The sequence below is a fragment of the Geotrypetes seraphini genome, chromosome 3, assembly GCF_902459505.1.
Source record: "Geotrypetes seraphini chromosome 3, aGeoSer1.1, whole genome shotgun sequence".
In the NCBI taxonomy this organism is placed as follows: Eukaryota; Metazoa; Chordata; class Amphibia; order Gymnophiona; family Dermophiidae; genus Geotrypetes; species Geotrypetes seraphini.
In genome coordinates, this window is record NC_047086.1 from 77529279 (window position 1) to 77543970 (window position 14692).

At 44.0% G+C, this 14692-nt stretch overlaps 1 protein-coding gene across 4 annotated transcripts in view; it reads right to left on the minus strand.

Moving 5' to 3' along the window:
• The window catches only part of FBXO25 (F-box protein 25), a 107643-nt gene that overhangs the window by 61879 nt on the left and 31072 nt on the right, over window positions 1–14692 (minus strand). For all 4 annotated transcript variants that reach the window (XM_033938948.1, XM_033938947.1, XM_033938945.1 and 1 more), the window contains exons 4-5: window positions 10301–10393; window positions 5797–5890 (exon numbers count right to left, since the gene is read on the minus strand). In XM_033938948.1, coding sequence (XP_033794839.1) covers window positions 5797–5890; window positions 10301–10393 — 187 coding nt within the window. The remainder of the gene's footprint in view (window positions 1–5796; window positions 5891–10300; window positions 10394–14692) is intronic.

The window sequence follows — 14692 nt, forward strand, 5'->3', positions numbered from 1 at the left end:
TTCAGAGAAGGCACAAAGGAACCAAGTTAAACGAAGAGAGTCAAAGATGGTCTTCTCGGCTCCACAGAAAACTGAGAACTGAGGAGACGCGCCCTGCGCTGGGCGGGAAGGCACTTGCGCATGCGCCGTGCGGGCGACTCGAAACTTGAGTTTCTTCAAGCAAGTCTGCTTGTGAGGCGTTCGCATCCGAGCTCCATCGATGACGTCACCCATATGTGAGAATACCTGCCTGCTTGTCCTGGGATAAAGAGAGATTGTTCACCCTCTCCAAGGTGATGAGAACAAGAGGGCACCCGCTAAAGTGAGTTGCTATAATCCAGGCATGAAAAAACTAATGAATGGATGAGGATGGCCAATGAAGATTGATTAAGCAATGTGGCAAGAGATCTGATCATACAGAGGTGATAGAAGCATTTTCTAACCACTGAACTTATTTGGTCATGGAAAGAAAGTTTTCCGTCTAAGACAACCCCGAGTAGCCTAATAAATGTGACAGTTTGGATGGGAAACAATTTACGTTGTATGGGACAGGATAACGCAAGGGTCTGGTGAAAGGCCTGCTTCTTCCACGGCACCAGCGAAGGAGAAGCGAGAAAATGATCTGGCAATGAATGGCAAACTCCAGAGCATAACCATCCTGAATCACCTCCAGGACCCATTGATCGAACGTGATCTCTGCCCACTTTGGATAAAAGTCACGTAGCCGGGCGCCCACCAGAACCAGAGCAGGTGCCAGCAAGGAGTCATTGGGCAAGATGGGCTGCAGGAGAACCAGCAGGGAGGGGTACCTCCAGCACCCTGGCAGGCCCCTCGAAAAGACTGCATACGCTGGAAGAACCAGCCTCAGGAAAACCCAAACGCCTGAAAAGAAATGGCTCCCGAACCAGGACGGAGACAGTGGAAATCACGCCCAAGCCCTTGAGGAGCACAACCTCGTGCCACCATCCTAGCCCTATCTTCAGGCAAACAAAGCACTTTAGAATCTGTTAAGGTCTGAACTAACTTGTCCAAATTCTCTCCAAACAAGAAAGATCTCCTAAAGAGGAATTTTGTCAGCTTAGCTTTGGACACCGCATCCGCCAACCATGCCCTAAGCCATAAGGTACGGCATGCTGCCACTCCAAAAGCCATAGACTTGGAGAAGCTCGCAAGAGGTCATACATGGCATCCGAGAGATAAGAAGCACCCATTTCAATTTTGGCAACTTCATGCTCTACTAGGTCCCAAGTATCAGACTCAAGGATCAAGGACCCGCTCGGCACAGCGAAAACATGCACGAGCAACCAGCCTGCCACATATCGCCGCTTGGACCGCCAGAGCTGTCACATCAAAACTCTGCTTAAGGAGGGACTCAAACTTACATTCCTCTGGGTCCCTCAAGGCAGCACCGCCCTGAACAGGCACAGTATGTCACTTTGCGATAGCTGAGACTTACCATGTCCACCACCGGTGACTTCAAAGTGTCCCAATCCTCTTCCGGGATGGGATACAGGCGGGCCATGGAGCACGTAAAGCGAAAGAGCCCCTCCGGCATCTGCCACTGTGGGAGCATATCCTGAATATCCTGATGCATAGGGAAAGAATGGGAAGCAGAGCGGATCCCCCGGAGCAAGGGGTCCACTGTTGCGGGGGCTCCGACATGATGTCCTCAAACCTCAACACAGAGGAGACCTGACTCATTAGCTCAAGAAGCTCATCTTGCTGAAAAATGTGCACCACGGGCGCTCAAAACCATCGCTGGCGGAATCCAACCCCTTACAACGCTTGCACAGGCCAGCCGCAAGTGCCTCACGTCTGGAGCACAATGAACACTTTTTCCACTGCAAAGTGCTCATTGTGCTTTAAACACTGCCTAGCTGAAAATAAGTGCTGGTTAGGTGAGAACAAACACAAAAGACAGTCCTTTAAACTGGCACAGCCTCAGGATTTTTTTTTCTTCCAAGAACAGACTCCACTTTTTCCCCTGCAAAGTGCTCATTGTGCTTTAAATGCTACCTAGCTGAAAATAAGTGCCAGTTAGGTGAGAACAAACACAAAAGGAGCCCTTTAGACCGGCACAGCCTCAAGATTTTTTTTCTTTTTCAATCAGAACAGACTCCACGGCTCTCAAAGCTGGAGGCCTGACCGGTATCAGTAGCCAGGCTGCCAGCTAAGACACCTCTACAAAAATGTGGGGAGGTGGAGGAAGGTGGGGGGAGGGACCCAGCACACAACCTGCCAGGTTTAATACCCCTAAGGTCAAACGGATCCCCAAACAGGACCCATCCAAGCTCCATCCGGCAAAAAAGGGGACACAGGAGTCCTAAAACAAATTCCAACAGCCCTAACGGGGGGGGGGGGGGGGGGCAATTTAGTTTTACCACTCTGCTGGAGACTGAGAAAAGACTGGATTGGTAAGGGGAGTCTCAGTTAATATACAAGTTTTGGTCTCAGTCTCCACCTGCTGGTCACAGTGAGATATAACCCATCTGTGAAGAATTGAACTGTACCGGTCTACAGGCGCTACAGAAGTAGGGAATTACAGGCCGGTAAGTCTGACTTCTGTGGTAAGCAAATTAATGGAAATGCTTTTAAAACAGAGAATGGTGAAGCTTCTGGAATCCTGTGGATTACAGGACTAGAGACAACATGGATTCCCTAGAGGTAGGTTTTCTCAGACAAATCTGTTCAATTTCTTTGACTGGGTGACCAGAGAATTGGATGGAGGGATTGTGCTAGATGTGGTGTATTTAGATTTTAGCAAAGCCTTTGACAGTGCTCCACACAGACGTCTAATAAATAAACTGAGTGCCCTTGCGATGGGCCCCAAAGTGATGAGATGGGTCAAGAACTGGTTGAGTGGAAGGCGACAGAGGGTAGTGATCAATGGAGATCGCTCTGAGGAAAGGGATGTTACCAGTGGAGTGCCTCAAGGTTTTGTTCTTGGGCCTGATCGTTTAAACATTTTATAAACAATATTGCTGAAGGGCTGTCAGGTAAGATTTGCCTCTTTGTGGATGATACCAAAATCCGCAATAGAGTAGATACACAGGATGGTGTGAATAACATGAAGACCTGGCAAAGATTAAGAACATAAGAATTGCCGCTGCTGAGTCAAACCAGTGGTCCATCATGCCCAGCAGTACGCTCACGCGGCAGCCCTTAGGTCAAAGACCAGTGCCCTGAGTCTAGCCTTACCTGCGTACGTTCTAGTTCAGCAGGAACTTATCTAACTTTGTCTTGAATCCCTGGAGGGTGTTTTCCCCTATAACAGCCTCCGGAAGAGCGTTCCAATTTTCTACCACTCTCTGGGTGAAGAAGAACTTCTTTATGTTTGTACGGAATCTATCCCTTTTTAACTTTAGAGAGTGCCCTCTCATTCTCTCCATCTTAAAAGGGTGAACAACCTGTCTTTATCTAAGTCTATTCCCTTCATTATCTTGAACGTTTCGATCATGTCCCCTCTCAGTCTCCTCTTTTCAAGGGAGAAGAGGCCCAGATTCTCTAACCTCTCACTGTATGGCAACTCCTCTAGCCCCTTAACCATTTTGGTTGTTCTTCTCTAGACCCTTTCGAATAGTACTGTGTCCTTCTTCATGTACGGCGACCAGTGCTGAACGAAGTACTCCAGGTGAGGGCATACCATGGCCTGGTACAGCGGCATGATAACCCTCTCTGATCTGTTCGTGATCCCCTTCTTAATCATTCCCAGCATTCTGTTTGCCCTTTTTGCCGCCGCCGCACTTTGCGCAGACGGCTTCATCGACTTGTCGACCAGTACTCCCAAGTCTCTTTCCTGAGGGGTCGTGTATAAGATTTTTGTTATACAAGAATGGTCTGAAATTTGGCAACTAAAATTTAATGCTAAGAAATGCAAGGCCATACATTTGGGCTGCAAAACAGATGGACAGAGGGATGACCCAGCCGGCTGGCCTTCCAAAAAGGTTAGAGGGGGGTCTTTGGGTGGGGTTAGGAAGGGGTTCTAGTGTGGGTGGGGGGTTTGGCACGATCTACCAGGGGGCCTCCGGCAGGAGGGATTGGGTACCCCTCCTGTTGCTATCTACGAAGGGGGGGGGGGGGGCGTTCCAGCAGGAGGGATTGGACATCCCTCCTGCCAGCAATCGTTTGGGGAGGACAGGCAGCCACTAAGCTTATCATGGCAAGGAGATCCCTTGCCATTATAAGCTCAGCAGCAACCCGATTCTCTAACTGGCGTCTGTAACATGGATGTCGGTTAGAGAATCGGGTTCTTTTTAGGCGGGCTTAGGTGCGATTCTGTATAGGGCGCCCACTGGCTTCCGAGACTGGGCGTCCTATACAGAATCCGGGCCTTAGAATCCACTATGTTTGTTATAGGAAAACAGGCCAGTTGCGTTCAGCTGAAAATTAAGGAAAGGCAGAATGTAACATTTTGTCACTGATTACTTTTAAAGATACCTCATCACTAATTAGTGATTGTGGTTATCAGCTAACAATTTCTTGTCTGATTTTCTCTAAGTAAAAGCCACCTCTAATATTAATAATTTAAGAATTATGTGCACATTTCTGTACCAATGATGATAAGCTAGGCATCCTATATAATAAAACCCTAACCGCACATGCACACTCCTACTTGCGTGTCCATTTTCCCTGTTCCTTGAGATGTAGGTCTGTGGTGGCAGGAGTGCGCATGCGTGGGTCCCCAGCCTTATAGCACCTAACTTCACTCACCGGCAGGACTGGCCGCCAGCGCTGGACTCCCTGCTCTGGTAAAAGTAAGTTCTTAACCTTGCTGCCCCCCCCCCCCTTCCCTTCCCACGGTCCCGACTCCAAACCTGCCGACTCCAGCAGCATCTACACATGCTGCTTCGGGGCCGTATAAGGACTGGACAAATTTCTGAAGGAAAAGGGGATTGAAGGGTACAATTAGAGGGGTACTATACAGTACAAATGCTTTAGAGTAATAGATCACTTACAGGTCATCGACCTGGGGGGCCGTCGCGGGAGCGGACTGCTGGGCATGATGGACCTATGGTCTGACTCAGCGGAGACGATTCTTATGTTCTTAACAGACAAGAATCTGTCAAAGGACACACTAAATAGAAACCCCAAGGACAGAGATCAAGGAGTAGGTGGTAATCAACATTGTCAAAAGAAGCAAACAGGTAGAGAAAGATAAGGATGGAGAAAAGGAATTAGACTTTAGCCATGAAAAGATCACTGGAGACTTTTATAAGGGCAAAAGAAAAGTTGTTTTGAGTGTGGCGCAGTGGTTAAAGCTACAGCCTCAGCACCCTGAGGTTGTAGGTTCAAACCCACGTTGCTCTTTGTGACTCTGGGCAAGTCACTAAATCCCCCCACTGCCCCAGGTACATTAGATAGATTATAGGCCCGCCGAGACAGACAGAGAAAAATACTTGAGTACCTGAATAAACTTATGTAAACCATTCTGAGCTCTGCTGGGAGAACAGTATAGAAAATTGAATGAATGAATAAATTAATAAATAGTTGTTGTTGTTACAGCTAAGTCTGTGTTCCTTTTCATTACATTCTTTTAAAAAGGAGAAAGGACCATGGGGTTGCATGCTTAAAATTCAACATTAAATAAATACATGGTACACAGCTGTTCCTTGCTAGTAGAAATCATAGAAAAAAAAAAGATATTCCAGTTAACACCAGATGCAGGTGTCTCAATGTTATCAATTTACATTGATTCAACTTTTTCATGACATCCATGTTTTCTTTTTACAGGAGATGGACATCTTGCCAGTAACATGAATCTAGTATCATAAGAATATAGGACAACATGTAAATTAGGAAAACATATAATAACCTTACCCTTTCTGACAATTTTTTCCAAAATACTGAAGTAGTTTTTCTGTGCTGCTCCACTTAAATTAGTTAATTCTGATTTTGCAATCAACTGCAGCAGCTATAAACAAAAAGGAGTTTTTCTGGGTCAAATACATTCCACATGATAAATAATGCACTTACAACTCAGCAGTTTCATACTCATAATCGTACTGCTGAACATTATGGACCCAATTCTTATAAATGGTGCCAAAAAAATCAGCACTGCAAAAAAAAAAAAAAGGCAAGCTAAGCACTATTCTATTAATGGCGTTATGACAGGTACCGTTTATAATGCTTAGCACTGGGATCTGTGCCTAACTTTAAGCACATAGACTTACATTAACGAAACGAGTGCATAATCCTTGTGCCTAAATTAAGTGTGGATTCCACTTATTCTAGAACAGTAAGCATAAATTGTAGGAACGCCCTGATCCACCCATTTTCCTCCCATGGCACCTAAAATTGTGGATGTAAATTTTAAAACTAATTAGTGCCAGTAATTGATCATTAGCACCCAATGATTTATCACACACACTTCTGTGCTGTGTAAGTTCCTGAAGCCATGTTGAGAGGGTAAGATAGTAAATAACAACTTAACAAGTTCATCCAGTCTGTCCAATAGTCACACGCATTATACATTCATGGTTAAATTGTCTTTCTTCTCTAATATTTCTGGACCACAGATTGTAAAAGTCCACCTGGTATCATCTTTAGGTTCCCACTACTAGAGATGGCATCAAAGTTCAATCCAGCTTTTCCTAAACATCCTGTCACTGGAGCTTCCACCTCTCCAGTCCATCCTAAACCAAATCGCCATATATGGGACACAGACTATGCAAGACTGCCCAGTATCGGCCTTAAGTTTGTTTTATGACATTCATTTTCTAATTGGAGATCCCCTGTGTTCATCATATGCTTTTTAAAATTCCATCACCGTTTTCATCTTTACCATATCCCTTGGGAGGGCATTCCAGGCATCTACCACCGTCTCCATAAAAATAAATTTCCTAACATTAATCCTAAGTCTGCCACCTTACAACCTCAATTCATGCCCTCTAGTTTTACCATTTTTCATTCTCTGGAAGAGATTTGTTTCTAAATGAATACCTTTAAAGCAGCGGTTTCAAACATGTGGCCCGTGGGCCGCATGTGGCTCTCCAGGTTTTATTTGCGGCCCCTGGTCTGGAGGCATCATTCTCTTCCTTTTGGAGCAGCAGCCGGCTTGTTCGTTCAAAGCCATGGGTTGGCGGCTCCTTGCGCTATCCACTCCTGCATCGGAAGCCTCTCTGATGTCACAACATCAGAGAGGCTTCAGACGCAGGCACGGATCTCGCAAGGAGCCGCCACCCCCGGCTTTGAACGAACGAGCCGGCCAGACACGCTGCTGCTCCAGTGGCATACCAAGGGGGGGGCGGTCCACTGTTCTCCCTAGAGTGCAGCTCGCGGCTCGTCTAGAGCAGTGGTGCCCAACCTGCTTCCCTTCCCTTCTCACTGCTGCCATTGGGGATCAGGCCGGCACCGTGTTCTTTGATCTCCCTGCTTCTCTTCCCTGCGGATCCGACCAACTCTCGCGGCCCAACGTCAGTTCTGACGTCGAGAGGACGTTCTGGCTAGCCAATTGCTGCCTGGCTGCCCGGAACGTCCTTTCCGACGTTAGAATTGACGTCGGGCGGCGAGAGTTGGTCGGCCCCGTGCAGAAGAGAAGCAGGGAGATTTCGGCCTGTTCCCGATAGCTGGAGCGGCAGCAGCGGAGGCATGGGGGAGGGCAGGAAGGAAGGAAAAAAGAAAGAAAGAAAGAAGGTGGGGTGGGGACAGGGAGCCAGAAAAAAAAGCAAAAAATGGGGCACGGAGGAAGTAAGAAAGAAGGAGGGGGGACAGGGAACCAGAAACAAAGCAAAAAATGGGGCACGGAATCATAGAAAGACAGACATAGAGAAAGAAAGAAAAAGTTGGGGGAGGGAATGAGGTCTGGAGGAGAGGAAGCATACAGGAGGCTGAAAGAAGGGAAGAAGTATTGGATGCACAGTCAGAAGAATAAAGTGCAACCAGAGACTGATGAAATTACCAAACAAAGGTAGGAAAATGATTTTATTTTCAATTTAGTGATTGAAATGTGCCAGTTTTGAGAAAGAAAACATATTGAACTTTAAATGTGAGTGCTGCAGAAAAAAATAGAGTACTTGGAGGGCCGCAGAAAAAAATAGTTAATGTCTTATTAAAGAAATGACAATTTTGCATGAGGTAAAACTCTTTATAGTTTATATATCTTTCCTTTTAACTGTTAAAGGAGAGTTTTATAAACTATAAAGAGTTTTACCTCATGCAAAATTGTCATTTCTTTAATAAGACATTAACTATTTTTTTCTGCAGCCCTCCAAGTACCTACAAATCCAAAATGTGGCCCCGCAAACGGTTTGAGTTTGAGACCACTGCTTTAAAGTGTTTATACATCTATATTAATACATTTCAAGTGTTTAAACATCTGTATCATAACTCCCCTGTCCTTCTTCTCACAAAAATATTGGACTCAGCGATTCAGTGACCAATACCCCCCCACACACACACACACGCACAGAGAGACCTCATACTGTCGGGCCTTCTAAAGCAGCAGCAGCAGTAGCAGCGGTGGCCTGTCGGCCAAGGAAGTCCTGGCGGGGCAGAACGCAAGCATCCTGTTCACAGTGCTGCCTCTGCTGGCCAGCCACTGTAGCTTTGGAAGGCCATCAGATCTCACGATGGGGGGGGAAGTCAGTCGGGGGGGGGGGGGCTGCACAAGGAGATAGTAAGGATGGAAAGCTACTGCACAGGGGGATGGGAGGAAGGGGTTGAAAGCTGCTGCACATGGGGGGAGAGGGGAAGGGACATGGGGTAGGGGAGAGGAAGGGAGAGATGCAACAAAGAGGTAGAGGAGAAATCTTGCATATGGTGGAGGGGATAGAGACATGCATGGAGAAGAGGGAAACATGTTGGACATAGGGTGGAGGGCAAGGAGAGATGGTGCTTGGGGAGAGAGAAAGAAATGTTGTACATGATAATGGAGGGGAAGAAGGAAGAGATGCTGCATGGAGGAGATGAAGTGTGCAGGAGGCAGAAAGAAAGAAATACCGGATGCACAGTCAGAAGAAAGTGAAACAAGAGACTCATAAAATCACCAGACAACAAAAGTAGGATAAATGATTTTATTTTCAATTTAGTGCTTGAAATGTGTCTGTTTTAGAATTTATATCTGCTGTCTATATTTTGCTCTATATTTGTCTATAGTTGTTACTGAGGTGACACTGCATAAGAACATACGAATAGCCTTACTGAGACAGACAAATGGTCCATCAAGCCCAGTAGCCCGTTCTCACGGTGGCCACTCCAGGTCACTAGTACCTGGCCAAAACCCAAAGAGTAGCAACCAATCCAGGGCAAGCAGTGGCTTCCCCCTTGTCTTTCTCAATAACAGATTATGGACTTTTCCTCTAGGAACTTGTCCAAACCTTTCTTAAAACAAACTACGTTATCCGTTCTTACCACATCCTCTGGCAACGCGTTCCAGAGCTTAACTATTTTCCGAGTGAAAAAAAGTTCCTCCTATTGGTTTTAAAAGTATTTCCCTGTAACTTCATCGAGTGATCCCTAGTCTAATTTTTGACGGAGTGAAAAATCGATCCACTCTTACCCATTCTACTCCAATCAGAATTTTGTAGACTTCAATCATATCTCCCCTCAGCTGTCTCTTTACTAAGCTGAAGAGCCCTAATCGTTTTGGTCTTTCCTCATACGAGAGGAGTTCCATCCCCTTTACCATCTTGGTTGCTCTTGTTTGAACCTTTTCTAGCGCCCTGACCTCTTTTAAAAAACCCCAAATATAAATGATAATTAAGATTTTCTCTGTGTGCTTTGTTGTTTTTTAATTTTGTGGTTACCATTATGTATTAATAGGATTATATTGTTTCTATATGAAAAATGGATAGAAGAAATTGCATTATAATTTGTACTATTATTATGGGGGTGGGGTAGAGCTTGGGTGGTGGTACTTGGCTTGAAGAAGTTGAGAAACTCTGTCCTAGTGCATTGATCTTCATCTTCTCTTTCAGATTCACCTCTCCTCACTTTTCAGAAATATTTGTCTCCCCCAACTCCTAGGCTACGTATGTTACTACAGCAGCTAGCAGACAAAGTAATTTGTCCTCCCCACAAACACACTCCCTTTGGAAATAAATGAAGGAGAAAAACAAGCCCTTGTTGTTTTGTATTCTCTTACTGTCAATCCGCAGGATGGAGAAGCACAATTTGTTTGATGGCCAATAGAAAGGGATACAACTAATTTGTCTTTCCTCTTGCCAAGGCCAAACTATCAGTACAATTTATCAGCATATATTATCCCATTCTATACTTCTCCCATTGCAGTATTGTCCCATTGTCACTGCAGGCTATAGAGAAATGGTTTGAGAAATAAATATGAAAATGTCCACAATTTCTTTCAACATATTAGTTAACTTACTTTGACCACATAACTGAATCTTCTAATATCCTGAATTGCACTTGAAAAATCCAAGCGATTAAAAGCTTCTCCTAATGTGCAATATCCATGCCTCTACAAAATAAATATATTAAGTCATACATCAAATATACCAAACATGGATCTGAGAAAACCAGTTTACAGGTACAAGATCCTTTATCTGAAATTCCGAAAACCTAAAAGCTCTGAAAACTGAAATTTGATGTAAAACGGTAGTAGTTTTTCCCCTGATGTGACACACGCTGAAACCAAAGCAGGTGCATTTCTCCTTATCTCTGCACAATTTCAGGCTAGAAAGTGGAGAGCTAAAGATTTCAGGGTGGCAGTAAGAATCAGAAAAGTTCGGAGGGCTAGAAAATGGCAGAGAGATGCAGATTCCACTCAGAGCAGTGAGAAGCAGAAAAGGAAGCTTTTATATCCATCAACAGAAAACTGAGATATTGAAGAAGCTTGATCATAATGTTTCTGTATAATGGCTGAATGAAGAATATGATGTGGGAGCATATATGACTTACAAAAACAGAAAGCTGTTGAAATTTTAGTGAGAATGATGATCACAAATTAATGAAAAAAAGAAAAACATTGCATAGTGCAAAAAATGAAGATTTAGATTGTGTGCTGATTGAGTGCCTAGAAAGATGTAACAAAATAAGCATTAAAAAATGCTTGGCATGAACTTAAGCCATCAACAACGTTCAATGAAAATGAACATGTAGAGGCTCAGGGGTGATATGATAGAGATCTATAAAATAATGAGTGGAGTGAAAAGGGTAGATGTGAATCGATGGTTCACTCTTTCCAAATATACTAGGACTAAGGGACATGCGATGAAGCTACTAAGTATTAGATTTAAAACAAACTGAAGAAAATATTTCTTCACACAATGTGTAACTAAACTCTGGAATTTGTTGTCAGAGAATGTGGTGAAATCAGTTAGCTTAGTAGGGGTTAAAAAAGGATTGGATAAGTTCCTAAAAGAGAAGTCCATAGTAGAGAATGACACGGGGAAAAAAACTGTTCCCGTCACTGCACCGTCCCCGGCCCACCATCCTCTGCACCGCCCCGTCACCGCCGTTCCCTTCACCGCCCCGACACCGTCACCGCCATCCCTTTCACCGCCCCGTCATGGAGATGTTCAGCTGGCAGGGTTTTGTTTATAAATTTTTATCAACACAACTAATATACTACTTTATCCTAAAGCAAAAAATAAATAGAATTTTTTTTTCTACCTTAACTGTAACCCTATATAATGTGATATTGTAGCACTGAATGCTAACCTGTAACCCCTTCTGAACTCTCTGGAGAGGACAGGATATAAATCTAAATAATAAATAAATATCAACAAAATTAGATTAGATTAATTGGTGGAATATATTGTGCTTATATGTCAAATAAGAAAAAAATGTTTGCTATTAGGTGTGGAAACGAAGAAATTTCATAACATGGAATCCTTTTTGTAGTTATGGTAGTTGAATATTAAAAAATTTCACAATATGTGTAAAACATTCTGGGCTCCTTTTATCAAACCGTGCTAGCGGTTTAACATGGGTAATAGCGCACGCTAAACCACAGGAGGCGCTAGCTGCTACCGCCTCCTCAAGCATGCAGGGGTTAACGCGTGATGAAAAGTTGTGCGCATTAACCCCGCTAGCGCGCTTGATAAAAGGAGCCCTCTATGATCTTTTATAACATTCCAGGACTAATTGTACTTATAATATCTTGTATCATTAGCATTGTTGTTATTTGTATTCTGTTTTGTTGTTTGTTTCTGTATCTTTTAAAATATCAATAAATTACTTTATGGGGGGAAAAATAGTATCAACAAAAGAGAAAACAACAGAAACAAAACAAACAGCTTATCTAGACAGATCAAGGAAGTAATGTCTTTCTTGTTCACGTGATAAAACACACACATTAGTCAGTGCGACCTCTCGACAGGCTTAGGTGAGTACCTACCCACAGCACTCTTTAACTTCGCCTAAAGGCCCGTCTCCCCTGTGGTCGGAAGGAGGACGAAGGATCCAACGCGCAAAACTGCATTTCCCAGCATGTAAAGGGTGACCATGATTGTTTTCCTGGATCTGATTCTTGGGAGGGGTGATATGGTTTCAGCGCTGCTGCTCAGCCGTGCGCTGTTTCAGTTTGGGTAGTTTCTATTTCTGCCCCGTGGAGCGGTAGAGTGAGGAGTCTTGGCTATTGCGAGGGCGCTCGGTGTGTGTAAAAAAGCAGCCAAATGGCCGTTTGAATTTCCCGCTGTTTGGTGGCGGGCTTGGGAGGACTGAAGAGCGCGGCTCGGCGTTCGTGGCGAGCGACAGAAGTGAATAACCCCAGGCTGCTGCCAGTATGCAGACCACCGACGTGGGCAGCAAAGAGAGTGGGAAGATCTGGCTGCGGAACACGCACCCACTCGCCATATCGCAACGTTTAGCCAGCTCTCTCCCTCCACCTCACCTTAGTTTGCCGGCTTTCTTTTTCGGCGACCCGCACGCGCGGCTGCTCAGAGTTCAATCTTCTGCTCTGCTGCAACTTTCTGTTTCTGGTTGCGTCAGAGCAGAAGATTGAATACTGAGCAGCCGCGCTTGCGGGTCGCTGAAAAAGAAAGCCTGCAAACTAAGGTGAGGTGGAGAGAGGAAGCTAGTTAAACGATCGATTGGGCGGGTGGAGGCTGCGGGAACCGCGCGATCCTTGATGCCTCACTGCGGAGTCAGGACCTTGACCTATGCCTTAAGTAGTTCTGAGTAGGGCCAGCTTAGTTTACCTGGACAGGTACAAGTGAGCAAACATGAAATAAAAAAATTCAGCTATTACACTTTCTCACATTGCATCAGGATTTACTAATTAGAAAAAAACCTGTTGATAGATAGGGCCTAATCCAAGAGCAAGTGAGAATGTGGATTAGTAGCTATAAATTAATAAATGAAAATTGGATGAGCTGGAATAAAATGATCAGAAATACAAAAAGTTTAAAAACAGGGATTTTAAGTCACCATATGGATTTGATATATGTCATGTGCTTGACGGATATAGGGAGGCAGGCTAAGACATTTTGTGATTGATGACTACCATATCAAATGTACTCCAGATGGGAAGCTTAAGTTTCTTATAGAGCTTCTTTGTGTTAGAGTGACCAGCCTGAACTAGGCCAATCCTCAGGGAAATGTAGGCAGACAGGAGTTGGCTTTTGACCTGGTATCCACATACCAGGGGGCCCTGGTTTGCCATGACTTGAGTTTGCTAAGGACAAATCTAAACCACATGTGTATCATGGTATGAATTGATCCAAAATTAAGTGTCAGAAAGTTAGGAAAAATTACATAATAGAAATTTTCTTAGGTAGCTATAGGTAATAAGTTAACAACCAATATAGATTAGATTAGGAATATATGTTATTTTGATTTTCATATATCTGAAATCCTGAAGAGATCCTGATAAGGCAACAGATGGTGTTTGACCTCTGACCTTGAGCAACTTTTTTCTACATAGAATTTTGATGGGAGGGGTACCTGCTCTTTTCCATCTTTTCTTTGTGCAGTCTTTGTGAGACAAAGATCTCAGGAAAAGACACTGATATTTACAGGAAGGGATGTAGAATCTGAGGAGTTTTGTAAGTATATTATAATATTGGTCTATGTATTTCTTCTTTTTATAAAATATGTAAGCTTAATGTGAGAATGTAACTTTTTTAGATATAAGAATGTAATTTGTGACACGCCTATATGAAGCTAGCCTTATATGGGAATAAATAATGTGAACCAATTAGACTGCAGATGGATTGTAATGAAGGAATGTCGTCATTTAGGATATATATGGACGTGTAACTGGTAAAACGTTGGAATTTTTTATGAGCAAGGCCAGCTTTTGGCTTCTGTAATAATTCTCTGATGCAAATGATACTCAATTGATTTGCTAATCAATTAATTGAGTACTCTTATGATCTAATATTGATATCTAATAAAAAATAAGATTTTGGATTTTATTAAAATATTTTGCATCATTAATTTTTTTGTCATTTTCATTTTACAACCCTAGAATAAGTACGCATGTGTGCAATTATCCTGATCAGGAGACAAGACCATTCACCGCTCCACGGGACGGTGAATGGCCTTGTCCCCGTCCCCGCAGCGACTGCTAGTTTTCTTTCCCCCTTTTGGCGGGTTACCCGCGGCTAAACGCGGCTAGCAGCAGGTAACCGCCACCGTGTCATTCTCTAGTCCATAGGCCATTATTGAGATGGCTTGGGGAAATTCACTGCTTATTCCTAGGATAAGCAGCATAGAATCTGTTTTGTTACTTGGGATCTAGCTAGGTACTTGGGACCTGGGTTGGCCACTGTTGGAAGCAGGATACTGGGCTTGATGGACCTTTGGTGAAGTG